General features: G+C 44.1%; 1 protein-coding gene across 2 annotated transcripts in view; it reads left to right on the top strand.

Annotated features, from left to right (window-relative positions):
- The first annotated feature begins 1113 nt into the window (after window positions 1-1113).
- The window catches only part of Adamts17 (ADAM metallopeptidase with thrombospondin type 1 motif 17), a 346209-nt gene continuing 328230 nt past the window's right edge, over window positions 1114-19092 (top strand). For both annotated transcript variants that reach the window (XM_047540680.1, XM_047540679.1), the window contains exons 1-3: window positions 1114-1238; window positions 1688-2058; window positions 12164-12329. In XM_047540680.1, coding sequence (XP_047396636.1) covers window positions 1160-1238; window positions 1688-2058; window positions 12164-12329 — 616 coding nt within the window. In that variant the 5' untranslated portion in view covers window positions 1114-1159. The remainder of the gene's footprint in view (window positions 1239-1687; window positions 2059-12163; window positions 12330-19092) is intronic.

Here is a 19092-nt window from a genome sequence, read left to right as displayed (position 1 = left end):
TTCATTAAATCTGGGAAACTGGATAGTGTTCACCTCATTTCTGGATGTTTTCTGATGATATGTAATACTGTGATGAAATGTAGACTCTGAGACCTTAAGCAAAGAGTTTGGTAGGGACTGTCACCTTTGCTTTTTGAGAAAACAGGAAAGAATAGGACAGAAAAAGGACTGGAAACCTTGACTGGTAGTCATGCTTTGCTTTATTTACAAGACATTCAAGATGCTCAACTAATCACCTGCAGACCTGTTATATTCTGATGGGAATATAACTCTTCTGTTGCTGAAAGACAACAAGTTCAAGTTTATGCTACTTTGTTCTTCAGTTTCCTAACCTGTAAAACTTGGCTATTACTTTCTCCTGCTTCTCTTGGAGGGCTCTGACTGTTAACAATGAGCAATATGGGGCAGGAAGTCAGATCACAAATTCTAGTCTTCCTTCTAACAGAAACTCCCTGGAACTTAAGTGGAGCTCATTAAGCACTCTATTCCTGTAGTTTCTCATTTTGAGAGTAGGTGTGCCCTGGCTTCTGTGAAGATAAAAACTGCAGAATGTGTGAAAGGTTTGGATAAACACCAAGGATACTACTATCAGGTGAGAACTCAGGTGTGTCGGGGGAGTCTTTCCAGTAGGAAACAATCAAAATTGGTTTTATTTCAAATGCAGAGAAAGTTTTTGTTTTTCTGTCTTTTTTTTTTTTTTTTTTTTTGGATGGAACCAGTTGACCGTGACAATTTCTAGCAAATCTTTCTGGGAAGCTGGGGAGCAGGCTCAGATATTTCCAAAATAAGGATAAATTCAGTGTTCTCTCGGCTCTGGTAGGATCACACTGCTCGGGTTGGCTCGTGCCCGCCACCTGGTGTCGCGTCGCGGCTATTGCCCAGAAACCACGTGTAAGAAGTGCTTACAACCTAACTACGCACTTTGGCTTCGACCCATTCTAACCAATAGGGAGGGAGGAGGCGGGGCAGAGTAAGGTAAACGGCCAGTCACCTCCCGACTTTCGAGGAGAAGGCGGGGTTTGGGATTTACCACGTTGGGTTTGTCCGCAGCGCTAATTACTTTTTCCAAAGGCTGCAGGGCTTCACTCTGGCTGGCGCCGCCGCCTCGCGCGCTCCTGCTTCTCCGCCGCGGTTCTGGGGGCTGCTCGTCCCAAGTACCATGTGTGACGGCGCCCTGCTACCTCCCCTGGTCCTACCCTTGCTGCTGCTGCTGTTTTGGGGTCTGGATCCGGGCACAGGTAGCGCCCCCTCTTCCATTCACCCTTCTCTCCATCACCTTGCCTCTGTCCTTCGGAGGCTTCCGCGCGTCCCGAATGCAGCGGACAGACCGCTGACAGAGTCCGGGGTGAAGGAGGCGCAGCCCGCCGCGGAGGACTGGGCTCCGGACGGCTTCTGGCAGGGCGCACCGGCGCCGGTTCTCTGCACGCCCATACCGTGGCGCCGTCTCCGGAGGTGCTGGGCGTCCGCGCCGCAGAACTTCCCCGGGTGGCGGGGGCCGGGCGGAGGCGCTGGCCGGCATGGAGGTGCCAGGGCGAGCGGAGGGAAGGAAGTGCCGGATCCCGGCTGAGCTGCGCCCTTGCTGGCGCGGCGATCCCAGAGCTGGACCCGGTGCGCGGCGGCCGGCCGGCGGGAGGGCAGGCGGCCAGGCTGGCCCCACCGCGCTGACGCGTCTCTTCTTTCCCGGCAGCTGTCGGCGACGCGGCGGCCGACGTGGAGGTGGTGCTCCCGTGGCGGGTGCGCCCCAGCGACGTGCACCTGCCGCCACTGCCAGGAGCTCCGGGGCCCCGACGGCGGCGGCGTCCCCGTGCACCCTCAGCCGCCCCACGTGCCCGGCCGGGAGAACGCGCCCTGTTGCTGCACCTGCCGGCCTTCGGGCGCGACCTGTACCTGCAGCTGCGCCGCGACTTGCGCTTTCTGTCCAGAGGCTTCGAGGTGGAGGAGGCGGGTGCAGACCGGCACAGCGGACGCCCGGCGGAACTGTGCTTCTACTCCGGCCGCGTACTTGGCCACCCAGGCTCCCTGGTCTCTCTCAGCGCTTGCGGCGCCGCCGGCGGCCTGGTACTGCCCACGTCCCCTCCGGGTCTGCCTGGCCGGTTTGTTGCGACGCCTGGGGTGGTCCTTGAGGAGGGTTGGAGTGGGACTCCTTGGCGGGAGAATCCAGCCTACCAAGGAACTGGAGAGAACCTTCTACTTCCTTTCCCACCCTACCCCCACCCCAACCTTCCTGATGATCTATAAGGGAAGGGGATGGGAGGGGAAGCATTCAATTATCAGACTCTGGCCAAGGTGGGGTCCCGTAGAGGAATGAGTTGCGGATCTCCCAAGGGAGTGCAAATGAAATTGTCAGACCCCTGACTGTGAGGTACCTTTTGCTCAGGTGTAGAGAACACTGCATTTTCACAGGTGTGTGAGTATGCCTGTTATGAGAACACCTCTATGTATATATCTCATCTATTCTGGTTTGGTGTGTAGGGGGGTAGATAGTCATCTCCCTGTTGTCCTTTTGAATTTTCTTTTTTGCTTGGAAAAGGAAGCTTGGAGGGAATCCCAGGCAGGTCGTGGTTAAGCATACTCTTGTTAAAAGGTCAGAACCAGGAGAGGAAAAATGATTAGTATCCTTGTTTTCTGTACCAGTAGCAGGCATTTATCTGGCATTCACCCCAAACAAGGACCACTGGGTGCTTATATTGGTGCTAAGACCATGTCCCTGCTCCTCTTCCCCTAAAACCCTGCCCTGCTATATTTATTTGAGGCACCTGTGACAAGTACTCAGCAGCCAGGAGAGTTATTGTGTACTTTTGCTCTGCCTATGCTCACACTTAATCATTTGGCTACACTGGTGCCCAGCCAAACACTTCTCAGCTTCTCCATGATGCCCCCAAGGAGTGCACATGGCTGGCAGATGGGATACCCCCTACAAAGCTTGGTATCGACTCAGAATGAAGTTCATGGGTTGTTTCTCTTTTGTCATGACTAACCTCTGGGAAGGCAGTTTCTGATATTATTTTGTGTCTGTCCTTACCAGGCCCACGAGACACTACTCCCCCTACCTCCTTTTATCTTATACCACAATCTGAAGTTCTCTGGTCTTTTCAGTGTAGTCTGCACCAAGTCACCAGGAATCTGCAGTAAAGCCAGAAAGCCTGGGGATCCAAGTTTTTATGTGAGGCTTCTGCTTTTTTCTCAGCACTTGTGGAGGGTATAATTTCCTGGGATCTGCCTAGTTCTCCTTTCATGAATTTTCTGAGTTCTGATTTTAAGGTGTGATCCATTTTTTGCTTGACTTGGATAAATGGACTGCTTTGGTGAAACAAGGAAAATGGTATAGGCCATGAAGAGGCCTGATAGTTAATGTGCAGCAGGGTCAGAGAATGTGGGCTGTGGCGGAGGAGGCTTAACTAGGAGTGAGAAAGACTCAGATCACCATAGGGCTCGGGTCAAGGCTGTATCATGTTCTGGGAGGGACTCAAAGGCCCACATCATTTTTCCTGTTTTTGCCAAAGTGTTTCAAGTCTAGGTCACATCACTGTACTGTACATGGAAACATCTGAATCCCATTTGCTGCGGTTTAGTGAGTTTCTGTAGAGGTCAGAGTTTATACTTCTTGGTGTAAAGTTTCCAACGAGGAGCTATCTGTGAAGGAGCTGAGGCTGGAAATCTGGATAACATTGATTTAAAGTCCTTGCAGAGTGAATGCTGAGCTGCCTCACAGATGGCATCTGAGCCGGCTTTTCAGGAAGACTGCCCTTCCCTCTGGCGCCAGGTGAGGGCGCTGTGCCTCATATAAAGGAACCCAGCCAAGAGGCCGAGTTCACCCTGTGCCAGTTGCGGGTGGACCTCTTACACTTTTTAGATTTTAAATTCCTGCTTGAGCAGACTCTGCTGTTGTTTAGTCTGCCTTGTTCATCCCATCCTTCCGTATGAGCTGGACGTTGGACACTTTTCTCTAAGTTCATGTGGACAAAGAACTGAAGGCAGGAGGAAAGAGACAGTAGGGTGACTTGGATTGGCTCTCTTGTGGCAAGGTGGTCCTGGAGAGCAAAGAAAAGAAAGCAACAGAACATGGGCTTACCAAGTCTGTGCTTCTCACCACTGGTGGTTGTGTTATAGGCAGGTATAGGTATAGGTGGGTGGTAACGTGTCAGTCCCTCTTGACTTGATTAGAAACCTGTGTCGTGGAGTTGTGGGTGAGAGGGGTGTCGGGGAGGCTCAGCTACAAGATGTGGAAAGGGCAGGCTATCAAGTAGATGATTTTTAGTCACTGTGAATGGGTTACCTCACTGTATCTAAAGAATTCTATAGATTAGGAGTTGCCTTTTTTTTTTTTTTTCTATTAAGGACCAGAGAGAAAATATTTTAGACTTTGCAGGCCAAATAGCCTCTGTCACAACTTCTCAACACTGCCCTTTTAATGGGAAAGCAGCTGTAAATGGTATATAAACAAATGGATGTGACTGTGCTTCACAAAACTGTATTCTGGATGTTGAGTATCATTTTAATTGCTTATATGTCCTGCTGTATCTAATGTCTCTAAATGGTAGCGTCCATTGCAGGGGCTGGAGGAACACAGGTTTTGTTCTGTATTGCTGTTTGTGCCCAGAGATGTTGCATTGTCTATTTAATGATGCATTATTAGTATATATCATTACTTGTTTTTGAAAAATAAATCACGCATTCCATTCTGCCCCCTCTTTTGATGGTGGGCAGGGGGGCATGGGCCTATGCCATTTCCCCTCTCTGCCTTATCTTGAAGACTCTGCCAGCTGCACTTTTTGTGATTTCAAAGACCCCAGGCTCAAGGATTAATTGTTTTCTGTTTATGCTGCTTCATTTTATTTATATTTCAGGGAGTTTTCAGACATAGTGTAAACTTTTGGAAGAGTTCCTATAACCAACTGTATAATGTCAGAGTAATGAACTTGGGGTATGTGAGGAAGGTGTATCTCTACTCCTAATGAATTTATGTAAAATTCGAATCAGCTACCCCCTGAAAAGAGCACCAGATCATGAAAGGCCTGCAGAATTGGATTCCAGTTCAACTTCACAGGTGGAGAAGGCTGGAGGAATAGCACTTCAAGGCACAGAATGAGCATCAGTTTCTGAAAGGGCTTCTGTGCCACTTGAATGAAATGAGTGGATAAGGACTTGTTTTAAGCCAAGTGAACAGAGAAGAAGGAAGGACTGGAGGCTGTCCTCTTGGGTTTGGACTACTGAGCAGTGGCCATTGTTCCTTCAAAGAGTATTCTCAAACTCTGGAAAGCCACCCACCAGAATCTGTCCATCTCTTCTTGGGCAAGGGTACACTGTGTGTAAGGTGTTGGGACCAGACAGAACTCCAAGGATTTCTGAGGTATAGATTAAAAAGTCACCCCAGAAGGACAGAGAAAGACACAGAATTCCCAGGGCCTGCCTCCTTTGGAGTCACAGCCTCAGGACTCTTTATTGGAATTTCTGTGTGGGCTCATTGGTTAGTGGGTCAGCTTGGTGATCACCTCACCCTTACTCTGACAGGTCAGCTCAACTGGAAAGTGTGGGTCCAGCTTGTAGCATCTCATTCATTGGTGGTGGTTCTTATATTCAGTTTTGTGCAGCTCTCCCCGTCCACTTGGGAACCTTAGAGAATAGGGGAAAAAAAAGTAGTTTGGACTGGGATAGGTAGGAGCTGAGTTCCTTCAGCCAACAAGTCAGAAGTCAGCTGAGGTTGGAGGAGGTGGAGAACCCCATTCTCAAGAGGGCAACCTGCAGTTACACCACCCCTGGGAGGCAGAGGAATTGCTGCCTTGCTCTTGAGAGTTTCATCAAATGCTTTGGTTGATGGATTAGAAAATTGCCCAACTTTCTAATACGACATTACTTCATCCAGTACAGTTGAGCAGCAATTAGTCTTGGCAAAAGTTTTATGGTGTGGAGACCATTTGGATGGAAGCAAATGAACCAGACTACATCATAGCACATTGTTATGGATGCAGGTCTGAGGAAAACACATTGTCCAAAGTGATTGATTCATATTGCTGAAGAACTGATCATGTACAGTATAAACATGTTTGAAAACCATAAGGCATATATTTAGAACTTTATAAAAGGAAACAATTGAGTGGATGTTAAGGGGCATCCTAACAGGAACAGAAGAAGGGTAAAAGACAGTTTGAAGTTTGCAGTGTGAAAGAATTAAAGAAAACTCCATTCAGAAAATAACAAGGCCAGCCTTGTGGTGGCTTCCTTTCATGCCCTTTGACCTCTCTCATCCTCCATACCATTTGCTTTTCCTGATTGTTATTGCTCAGGTGCTTAATCTACCCAAAGCTTTTCAGAGTTGGGCGACACCACTTAGGAAGCCAGGCTTCAGCTTCTTTGTGCACCACTGCTCATGAACATGACCTAGTGCACTTAATTAGATTTTCCCACTTTGAACTTATTTAGTTGGCATCATTTAAAAAGAGAAGTACCAGGTGGGGTGATGAACTGAAGAAGACTTTTAGACTGATTGCATTCTTGAAGTGTATTTCCTGAACGCTGGAATGCCGCAGCTGCCTGACCTTGGTTGTGTGCGATGGGAGATGTTTTTGCGACCTGTTGCTCTTAGGGAACCACACAGTTAACCTTTCCTTGTGTACGCTTCTGTGCCCAGGCACACAGATGCATGGTCACCGCTCTTGTTGCTTAGGAAATGAAACTGCACTGCTGGGGGCGTGGTGGGGGTGGCTGCGACCTTGAGTGAGTCACTTCAGTCTTTTGAACTTCCCCACCTGAAGCCATGCAAGAGATAAATAACATAAGCCTTGCATTACTGTTGATGAAACAAGATACAGTGTGTATAACCATTTAGTGAGACTCTGCAACATAAGGTTTCAAAAACAGGTTCTTTAGCCCTATAGGCTGTTTCCAGACTTTCAGTTATACATCAGCCAATCAGTCAAGATTGCTGATTGAATGAACAGCTTATTATCTCACACCTGATGTGTACAGAATACTCTGGTAGGCTCCCAGTAAGACTCAGAGAGAAATATAATGTGAGCCCAGTCTGGGAAGATGGTCCAGGTGCATGTGGAAGAAAGGGGCTTGTTAAACTGATTGCTAGGCCATAACCCCAGGCTTTTTGATGCTGCAAGTCAGGGCAGGGCCTGAGAACTTGCCTTTCTAACAAGCTCCCGGGTACTGCTGCTGACCTGAGATGACACACTGAGGACCACTAGCCCAGAGGGGATAGAAACATTGCCAGCAATCATCTGGAGAGTTCTGATGATAGCAATATGGGGTGAGGGAGCATTTAGGGACACAAGATGACTGGGCTCAGGCCTTGAATGGATGAGGTAGAGATGGGAAGAAAGGATGACCATATGAGAGAGAAGGGAGGAGACATCACAGCAGATGACCCCTATAATCCCAAGGGGAGGCTGGCCTTGAAAAGAAGACCAGTGTCTACATTTAGGCATTTTGCATTTTCAGACTCAGCTAGATTGTGAGGGGAACTTCAAATGGTGCCTTCAGAGAGGAGCGGGTTGGGAAGCCCCTCAGCCTGTGTGAGTAGGGAGATGGAGGTGTTTCTCCTATGGGCACTGTGAGAGCCCCACAGACCCTGCTGAGGTCCACCAGAGAGTCAGAGGCAGGTCTGCAGTCACAGGACTTTCTCTCTTTGGAAACAGATTTGCCCGTAGAGGGAGCAAACTTACCATCCCTTTGGTTGGGTCCTCTCTAACTACCTACGCCAACCCATCTGGATGTAGAGAAGGTGACCCCAGGCCCACTGTGGTTAGCTAAGCAGCTGCAGCATTCCAATAAAGAGCTGGGAGGGCTCCTTGGGTGCTGAAATCCCACTGGGGGCTCTGTGGGAAGGTGATTTCAGCCAAATCATGTGGCTTCATCCCCCCCACAGAGGGGCAATCTTCAGTTCCTGGGTGTACTTGTGACAGATTTTCTTTACATTATCTTAAGTGCATTTCCCATGTTATGTGGAGAGGCAGTGTTCATGTTAGGAGGTGATAAAAACTTCTGTCTCTTAAGTGTTTTGCACATGGACGTGGGACCTAGCCCTGCTTGGGGGATGGAGTGGGATTAGCAATACTCTCAAGATGTTCTAGAAACCCTTCAGAGCAAGGACTCAGAACAAAGAGAGTTGAAAGGTGACTGCTCAGAACTGTTACAGTATCAGGTTGTACCTGATACATTTTACTTGACCCACAATTCTTTCATGAAGGATATCCAATCTTGCAAAACATAAGATTCCTAAGAGTGTGGTTTCACCAGGGGATATTGTTTCCCTTAAATCCAGATGACCTCAGGGCTGCTGGTTCTGTCTGCCATGGACATTTATTCCTTCCCAGATATCTGTGCAGATGATGTTGGAAGCCATTTGCATCGAATGTGACCAATCCCAGCCTCATTAATGGCATTTCTTTGCTGTCATCATGGAACAGTGGAGGCCTTGGAGGAGCATTTCCATGTGTCTCACTTCTAAGAATAGATGGTGACTATGAGATTAACATAATTCTTACCAGCCCTGCTCAGTGCTGGAAACCACAGGTCAGCAATCGACTAGAAGGCAGAGCAGTGGGTTGAACCCCACAGTCAGAGAAAGACCCAGGTTCCAAATTCAGGTACTTCCAGACATTGAAGTTAAGGCAGTAGGTGACCAGGGTCTCCAGCACCCTGTTAAAATCTAAGACAGTGGTTCTTGTTTCTAGCTGTGCATTGAAATCTCTTGGTGGACTTTAAAAAAAATATCACTACCTGTGTTCAATCCCATTTGGCCTGAAGTGGGGCCTGGGCATCAGAGGTCTTCAGGACTCCATAAGTAATACCCATATGCAGCCAGGGATGAAAACCACCAAGCAAGGGGCACTGTAGGCAGACTAAGACAGTGAAACTCAGTCCACTCAGTTCAAGTTACTATGATGGTCCACACATTGGAAAATATGGAAGAAAAATTCTGATCCTATTTCAGAAGAACAAACTATTAGGTTGTGAAAATATCCTATAACATGGGGAGGAGGTGGCTGGTAATGGACTGCAGGGAAGGGGGATTTATTGGGAAAAGAGGGGGGCCAAAGAGGGATGAGGTTTGGTAAGTACTTTGGGCAAGATTTTGGGAGGGGGACATAGTGACACTTTAAAAAATTTAAAAAAAATATTTTTAAAAGTTTTCCTTAGCACTTTAGTCATATATAATAGTGGGGTTCATTTTGACATATTCATAAATGCATATAAAAATTTGCTCCAATTTCAATCCACAGTACCTCTCTTTTCCCCTCTACTTCCCTTCCCGTTTTTTACTTTTATGTGTTAATTATAATGCATCAATTAAAAAAGAAAAAAAAAAAAAGACCAGAGTAAAGGAAAGGGATTGGGGAAAATTTTTTTTGACCCGTACTAAATGTACATATTTATGGGACAAGTGACACTTTTCAACAGAACTTTTATCACTGGTAATGTGTGGACAAGGTGAGTGTTAGAGATACTTGAGGGAGTCTAGCAACAATCAGACACACCTAGAAAGGTGTTTTATTCAGCTTTTTCAATGTTGGGTCTAAAAGATCTGACCAGAACAATTGTAGAGGAGGATTCCCACCACCTCCAGCCACAGCCTACCACTTTATTTACTACTCAGTTAATCCCATCAGGGAATTAAATCGCTGGGTTAAGACTCTCACAACCTAATCATTTCTCCTCTGAACCTTCTTGCATTGTCTCACATGTGAGCTTTTTAGGGGACCCCTCACATCCAAACCATAAAAGAAGGGGATAGTGTAGGCCCTTCCATGTGCTAGGCTTCCAGGGTGAGAGATTTGTGCAGTCCCTTTTTCTGGGGTGCTAGTCCTGGCCATATCCTTGCTTGAGGTTCAGGTCCCAACAGGATAAAGGACTATCAGGTAGAGTACAGCTCATAATTGAGTTTATCTGTTTCTCACCAGTATCGCCATTTTATTGCCTGAATTAGTGGAGGTCAGTATGTGAGACCCTTCAGAAAAGACATTCTAGAGAACAGCCTCCTTGAGGACCTATGTTATGCTTCTGAATATGTATATGTAGGTTTCTCACCAAGGGGAGATCTCCCTGTCCCTAAAAACTCTGTATTGCATTAGATCTCACTGCTAACTTATTTTTGCACTGGAGCTTGAGAATACAAACACTAGACTGATTGATAAAACTGGTTTAGATAGTTCAGGACCCAGGAGGGTAGCTGCCTTGGACCTCTCATAGCCAGGGTGTTTCCAGAAGAGTCTAGCCCATTGTTACAGCTGAGTGCATCCTCCACAGAGCATGAGACTCCTCTGTGTGGGACTCCATCCCATGAATAGCCTCCTTACATTTGAACCATGGACATTTTGACCAATTGTTTTCTAGTGACTGTACTTTGGCCTTTTAAAGCAAAGCTGTAGGGGAGCCCTGTGCATCTTGCCACAGCTCCTCTGCCTCTATTTCTTCAACTTCTCCAAAGTATCCCAGTGAACAAACTCAAGTGTTCACTTCAAAGGAGAGGGAAGGAAGTTGGGCTCTCCTGCAGGTTACACAGTGCCACTTTGAGACAGTTTTATTTGGGCAGTAAAATCTGTGAGTTGTTCTTGGCAAAAGTTCTAATGAAATGGAAACCTTGAAATCTGCTTAGAGCAGTAAGTTTGGTCTCACCCTGTATCTTGGGAACTAAAGATTGTAGGTGATCTTATGAGTTGATCTGATGTACTTCCTAAGGGGCTTGGTACTGGCATGTTTTTGAAATGGAGGGTGGTCTGTCTCATTTGGCTTGAGTGAGATCGATGCCATAGTTGAGCCTGGAGGAATTATAACATGCAGAGAACAGTGCTTCTTCAAGTGTGGTTCTTGGTCCAGCCATGTCTATGTCATCTGGGGACTTGTTAGAATTTGTTGAGTCCCACCCCAGACTTCCACGTGATTTTGGTACATGCTAGGTTTTGAGGATCACTGTTTTAGTATATTATGGCTTTTGAAAAGTAATGGTGTAAGAGAGAGAAAAGTAAGCCTGTCTGTGACTCCCTAATAACAAACAATCTGCTCAATCTGTGCCAGCTAAGGCAATCTGGAGGTACACCTGGGAGATAGGACATTGCAGTGTACACACCAGCTCCTTCCCCAGTGAGTCAGGCTTTTATGGAAAGTTTACCTTGTCAATTCCACTTTACTAAGTTACCTTGTTAATAAGAAGGAAAGCTTGTAGTAGGTGTCTGGGGCAAGGAGGACCAATGCTTCATCTGCAGTGGTTCCCAGGGAGGGAAAAGTTCTATACATTGAAATTTTTTCCCCTAGAGTTAATATTCACTACATTTAAGCAACAAATTAAAAATCCTAGTTTTAAAGTTTTCATATGATTTGCAAATCATAATCTAGCACATTTTTGCAGTTACTTTTAAAGGGGACTTTTAAACATATTTGACCCTGTTTACAAATGTGACTTACAACTTTTAAACATTAAAAAAAAAAAAGTCTTTAGAAACATATTCGATTTCATTTTCAAGTTCATTGGTTGTCTGATTAAAAAAAGAAACCCTTCACAAGTACTTAGGCATTCTTATAAACCTAATAAGTCTTATAAACATGAGAAGGCATAAGGTCTCTTACACATTATAATACTGCTTGTAAGCCTAACAAGATTTTAAAATCACAAGTCTAAATCAATGATACGCTCTAAGTTAGAATCGCAAATCTAATCCATTAGGTACTCTGCCAAGTTCTCTTAAATATTACAAGTTCTGGAGGGAAAATGCACAAGACCCCATCACAAAGTGATTATTACTTCACATCTGACTGACTTCATTGTCTCTGTATTTAATTCTAAGTAATCCCCAGGAATAAGATACATTTTTTCCCATTAGGCATATAATTTTCATTCTGAACACTTTGGAGGTTGCCTCCTCAAATGGACTTTTAGAATGGTTTTAAAAATTTTTTTAAATGAAGTTTTTGAAAATCAATGATAAAGTAACTCCATCTTCTCTGAAAGCACTCAGAAAAGGATACTATTATACATACCTGAATCCCACACCTATGTCCACCCCCAGCTTCCAACTCAGCCACAGAATGGGATGTTTTTATGTCAGACAGCCACTCTTGGGCTCAGGGAAATTCAATCAATTTGCAAAGAATAAAAGACCAGATGTGGAAAAACAAACCACAGCAACCAATGTCCTGTTTTCCTCTCCTTTCCTGGCAGGTCGGCCTCATCCAGCTTGGACAGGAGCAGGTGCTAATCCAGCCTCTCAACAATTCCAGTGGCCCTTTCAGTGGACAAGAGCATGTGATCAGACGCAAATGGGCCTTGACACCCAGCCCAGCTGCTGAGGCCCAGGTATCTGGGCAGTTTTGCAAAGTTCTAACAGGTGAGTTAAGGCAACATGTCTGGACAGAGCACATGCATGATGACACCCATTGTGTGGCACCAGATGTGCTGGCATCATATGAGCAAGAACTTTACTCATATATAGTCGTGCGTCACTTAATGTCAGGGACATGTTCTGAGAAATTGTCAGGCAATTTTTTAATGGGAACATCATGGAATGTACTTGTACAAGTTAAGATGGTTATTACATCACTGTACAATATGGTACCAGAGTGGTATATTTGGTCTGTGTTTGACTGAAATGTGATTTTGCTGTGCATGACTGTATGTTGAAAGCTATTTAATTGCCCCTGAGGCCACTTCCTTTTCATGTATTAGAGTCAGCATTTCATGCATTGCAGCCTTTGAAAAAAGTCATCATTTTATTTCTGCAAGGAACCCACGATCTTGGCCAGGCATTGCCTCAATTTTATGTCAGGACCAAATTGAGGTCTGAAAAATCTCAAGTTTGTTATCAAGAACAGGCTGGTAACAGAGCTAGGATAGGATTTTCCTCCTCTTGATGCCCTGGCTAGAGCTCACTTACTCTTCTGGTGCAGTGGTCCTCATCCCTTGCTTGCTAGAATTGCCTGGGGAACTTATGGAGCAGTGGTTCTCAAAGTGTGGCCCCTGAGCCAGCAGCATCAGCAATACCTGGGAACTTGTCAGGAAGGTGCATTCTCTGGCCTAAGCCAGACCTGCAGCATCAGGAGCACTGGGGGTGGGTCCAGTCTTCTGTCCCTTCCCAGGCCTCCCAGGGATTCAGATACATGCTAAGGTGTGAAAACCAGGGCCTTAAAAATGCCATTCATTGCCCTGCTCCCTAATATCCCCATCTAATTGGCCTGAGCTGTGACTTAGATGTCAAGTGTTTTTAAAAGTGATTGTTCTTTGCAACTTGGGGTGAGAACCCAGAGCTCCTATATTCTGCACCTCTATTTTGAGTATCCTCTGTGTTTTCTGTCAGGTGTTTAAGAACATCCCATGGTGCTGTGTCCACAGCAGTAGGCCTGCAAATGTCCCTTGATGAAGCTAGAATACCCACAGTTCATGGGTGACTTTTCCTCCTAGGAGGTCACGGGACCCCATAGCTGGCCTTTGGGAGTTGTGCTTTTGTAGTTCAAGATTACCTTTGTATGAAGATGTGGGACATCTCAATTGGTTATTTGTGTGGCCTTGGAAATAAATCAATGAGAGTAACTTTGAAATTTGTAAGCAAAGTCTTGTGGCCCACCTTAGTCCTTTTCTATAGACCATTATGAAGGCCAGACTACTTGGCCTAGTCTGTATGTGGCAAGCAGGTATTAGAGGTGATTGTGCTGGATAAAGCCTTACTCTGAAGCCATGGGAGAGCTTTGAGTTATACATGGAGAGAGAAAACCACTAGACCTTAAGGTTTTTCTCCATTCCTTTCTGAACCCTATAAAAGTGGGGGAAATGAAACTCAGCATAAATTTATGAATTACTGAAAAACACCCTTTAATATGAAGTGGAGTTTTTGGTAAGTCTGATGGTTGTGCACGTGATGTCAGTGTGCTATTTTATGTTCCTATTAGGTCAATTTTGTGGATCTTTTTTGTTTTTAGAATGACTAACAGTCTTTGTGTACTTTCTGCAACTGAGCCGAACACACTGGTTGAATGGCAGAGGGATTTCACTAAGGCAGCGATTCTTAGCCCTGTCTGCACATTGGCATTGCCAAGGGAGTGACAATTCCTGGTGTCCAGGTCCCCTCCCCACTGCCCTTTTAATTGGTGTGGGGCACAGCCTGGGCATCTGGCCATGTAAAAGCTCCCACGTGGTTCTGATGTTTGGCTGGTGTTGAAAACCCTGTACTAAGGACTATTAAACTTGAGTAATAGCACCTGTGGCCATCGGAAGTGGATTTTCTGAGGTGAGATCTTTAAGTAGGGCTACACAATGAAAAACCCAGTGCAAATGCATTTTCTTCTCCCTCTTCCCTCCACTCAGACCAGTGCTCATCAACTGCTAGTTCCTGATCAGAAATCCAGCATGCTTGGGGATGAGATAATGGAATGTTTGTCTAATGACCTGCTTCTGTCCTTTTTAGAGGGAGGGATACCAAGAATTGCTGACAAAATGACAAATGGTGCTTGTGTTTGCATTTTTGTACCTAAGACTGGCTTCCAGGCACATTTTTGATGGACTGTTTAGCTTTTAATGGAGGAAATAAAATGAATACATGCTGAGTGGGGTGGATGTGATAGAAACTAAGACGAGAGCAGCCATGTAAGGCTGTAGAGAGAAATTTCTGAATTTGCCTCAAAAAAATCACCCTTCCTCTTTCCCCAAAGCTTGCATCAACTTGTCCTGAAGAGCTGGGGCACTGTGTATAATTAAGATGGAGCAACACTCAGGCTCCGTACTGGATAGGAACTCAGATACCAAATAGAGGTATCCATTTTGCTTCTGCTTCTTTTTGCTTTGCATGAAATAGTAAACTTGGTTGCTGTGTTGAGAAAGACACTGGGACTTTTAATAGGCTTAGCTAATAAGTAGTCAATTAGGCCCTATCGAGTTTGGATTAGCTTTCAAATGTTGGGAGTTTAGAGATCAGGAAACTTAATTTACAGCAAAGGACATTCTTTACGTTTCCTAGAAAGATTAATCAGATTAATTCAGGATTTCCCATGGGAACGTGTTCTGTCTGGCTGAACATGGTGGCCATTGGTTTCATTTTGTCCTATTGTTGATTTTACATTGCCCTAACCTTGGACATGGCCTCAGAGCAACCTTGCTGGTTCATGTAGGTGGATAGTCTGAGAACTCTTCTTCATCTATAAAGCACCTCATTTACCTGAAAGTTAAGCTGCCATGTTGTCCAGTGTCTTATGTCTGGGCAGAGCTGGGGGCTAGAAGGACTGACACTCCCCTTGTATGCCACTGAGGTTCCATTTCTACAAGATTTTGGGGGTTCCTTGTAAGGGGACAGGCTGATCCTATTTCCTTTTAGCTCCTTATTTTTAGGACCTTACAAACTGATTCATACAATAAAACTCCAGGTTAGAATTTGGCAAGAAAACATGGAGTCTGCACCCCCCCACCCCCTTTTTTTCTTTTGTTGAGAGCTTGAGTTTTTGAAAGTTTGTTGGCTACTCTCAACAACTAAAATGGTACTTTGGATATTGTGAAATGTTCCTTGATTTTTAAGTGGTTATTTTGACTTTAAAACTTTGCATCTTTCTTCTGTGCTTATTTTAATTTCCCCATTCAGATTCAATTTAGAATCTTCCTGTCATTGTTTTCATGGATTTAGATGCTAATTTGAATGTCTGCTGTCTCCACCATGGTGAGTGTCACAGGTGGATGATAGAGGTACAGGGTAAAATAGAAGACTAATTTGCCATGAAACATTTTCAAAATCACAATCCCACAGCATTTTGAGTGGTGGTGAACTCATTAGCACAAGAATATGCCCAAAACAGTGGGCCTTCATAATAGCTGAAGTGCTATTATGATTGTTTTTAAAGATTGTTATTTTCTAGTTTTTTCTGATTCATTTAAAGCATTATGAAGATCATTTCAGTGAGTCTTTGGAGGATACCATGACTCTTCAGAAATTGTGTATTGCTAATTTGTGCAAGAATTTGCATGTGTAATCATATGTGTACATATTCTGTAATACATAATTGGTTAGGACTTGTGCTTTGTTTCAATTAAGATTCTTTTTGTTGGAAAAGACAGAAGTCAAACTTGCTTTAACACCAGAGACATCATTGGCATGGGTTTATGGAACTGATTAGTGAAGCAGGAGGCTGGACTTCAGGTGAGACTTGACCAAGCTGGGCCTCTCTCTAATCCTTTCTCTACATGCCAGCTTTGTCCTTAATTCACCCCTCTCCAGGTGACAAAGAGTCAGGTAGGACGAGATGATTAGCTCTTCCCTTCTATCAGGATTTGGGAATGGCTTGGATTACTTTGAGTTCACTGCTGCTTTCAGGTGTCTTGAGGCAGGATCAAATCTCTCCTAAAGACCATTGGACCCAGTTCCCATGTGACTTTGGAGTATTACTGAGTCTTGCATCCCTATTCTGACTTCTTCAGGCCACCACACACTTGGCAAAAGTCTGGAGTAGATTTACCACACTTCTAGTCCAGGTCTAATCCATCATTCTAGCCCATGTGGTTGAAAATATGGCCACTTCTTTCTTATTTCCACATCACAGAATGGCTACTGATGAGCTTTTATCTATTTGTGCCCAGGGATGAATGTGGCTGTTGGTTTTTATTAACTTAGGAAGGGCTCAATTCCTCTGAAATTTGGTTCCTCTAAATGTGTTTGAGACCTTAGCTCTCCAGTGGGTGTAAAACACAAAATAAGATTTTGTTGTATGTGTGTATGTATTATATATAGAAAATATATAATGTATTTAAACATATAATACATAAATTATATTAACTTTTTTCCTGGTTTTGTCTAGTGTTCTTTGTTGATAGTGATGGTCATTCATGTCCTTCTACATATCCACTGCAATCTAAAAGAATCTAAAAAATAGGATTAAATGGCTACATTTTCTCCAAGTCAATATTTAAATATTTATTTTCATCTATTTTGCACAATATTTTTATGTTCTAAAAGTAGACAACAATATTTTAGGAATTTTCACTGCATGAGAGAAAGAAAGTAGACTCATATAGAAGACTTGATTTCATTTTCTTTTGCCCCAGAAGAGTCCTTTAACTTCTCTGTGCCTCTCTATCAGTCTGCTGGGACTTCTGTAATAAAATACCACAAACCTGGTTGTGTTAAACAACAGAAATGTATTTCTTTACAGTTCTGGAAGCTGGAAGTCTTGATCAAGCTGTCAGCAGGGTTGGTTTCTTCTGAGGTGATATGAGAGACTCTGTTCCAGGTCTGGCTTGTAAGATGACTGTCTTCTCCCTGTGTCTTTAAGTGGTCTTCCCTCCATGTTGTCTCTGAACCCAGTTTCCTCAATCATGTTGGATTCAGGCCCACCCTTGTGACCTTTTTGTAACTAAGTCAACTCTATAAAAACCCTGTCTGTAAATAGTCAATTGTGAGGTACTGAGGGGTAGGACTTGTGGATTTGGAGACAGGACATGACTCTGGCCATAACAACCTCTATTTTTCATTTGTGACAATGAGTTGACGATGGCTGACTTGGTCTGCTTCTCAGGGTCACTGCTGAGGAATATGGCAAGTGAGGGCTGGTGGTGCCATGTCCAGCCACCTGGAGGGGGGCGCATTGGAGAGCACTCTCACAAATGAGTGTAGGGTAAAATCTGGAGGCAATTAGAAATGGGCCATCTATAAGAGTAGATATCATGGTTGACTGTTCTCTTCCCAGTTTGACTTTTGATAAACATTGGAGGAGCTAGGCCACATCAGGCAAGTTAGAAAGGACTGAACTTCTCTGAGCTTATTTCCTCATCTGCAACTGAACAGTATCATCTATCTCTTAGGGTTTTATATTAAATGAGATAGCGTGTACTTGCCACTCAGCTACTAATAGATATTAGCAATTGTTGCAGCTTTTATAGTTATTATTTCCATGCCCATTCTTTATTATTAAGGGTATCACTTGAATGCTCTGATTCTAGATTAAGTGGGTTCTAGATTGAGAGGCCCTGCAGAGCACTGAGGTGGGAGCTGAAGGCTCTCACGATTACCTCAAATCTGTTAATCTTGCCTCAAGAGTGAATTTGCAGTGCAATCCTTGGAGTCAGTATTTCTCGACTGGAAGTTACCTTTGTAGTTCAGATGCTTACCCTTTCCCTCCCATTGGCTGTCTCAACGCTGGGCATGCTGTGGTGCACATGGCACAGTATGGTCTCTGTCTGTAGGGCACTTGCAGTTAGGAAGGAGAGATCAACTGAAAAGAAATAAACAAATGCAGCAGGTATAAGTTTGCTTTAGTTATGGAATTTCAGGCCAGGCAAATATTCACAAAACAAAAACAGGAACCCACATACCCAGCATTCAGATTTAAGCCGTGTTAACATCTGTCCATAGTTACTTCAGGACTTTTTTTTTTTTTTTTGAGAGAGAAATTAATTTTGTGGATTTTACTATTCTACCACCCAGCACTTTCTCATCTCTCTGGCTTATTCCCTAGAAAGAACCACATACTGAAGTTGTTGTGAATCCTTCTGGTCCTGTTTTTTTAGACTTTTTACATAGTCATGAACTGTATATTGTATTGTTTTGTATGTGTTAAATTTTACATAAATGATTTCATACTGTGCAACTTACACTTGTCACTCACAATTTTGTTCTCCAGGTTTATCTATGGTAATTAATGGAGACCTTGCTTTTTGTTTTAATTGTAGAGTTTTGCCTATTAATCTTTCCAAAGAGCTAGCTTTGGTTTTATTTCTCTTCTCCACTGCTTTTTGTTTTCCATTTCTTTTTTTTTCTATTATTTTTGCTGTTGTTTTATTTTAATTTTTTAAACAGCATCTGGCTATGTTGCCCATATGATCTTGAATTCCTGGGCCCAAGTTGTCTTCCTGCATATGACTCCTGAGTAGCTGGGACTATAGGCACAGGTCACCACACCCTGGCTCTATTTGTTTTTATTTGATCTTACTATTTTTTATGTTCTCTTTAGTCCTAACTAAATAGAGTTTTTAATAGTTGCTTTTCCCCTAACTTGAGTATAATGCCTAGTTCACTAATTCTACTTTCTTCATTATGAATTTATATATTTAGGGCTATGCATTTCCCTATAAGCATACCTTTAGCTGCATACAAATTTTTATGTGTCATATTTCCAGCATGC

This window comes from Sciurus carolinensis, chromosome 2, assembly GCF_902686445.1.
Source record: "Sciurus carolinensis chromosome 2, mSciCar1.2, whole genome shotgun sequence".
In the NCBI taxonomy this organism is placed as follows: Eukaryota; Metazoa; Chordata; class Mammalia; order Rodentia; family Sciuridae; genus Sciurus; species Sciurus carolinensis.
This window is presented reverse-complemented; position numbering and strand designations above follow the sequence as displayed.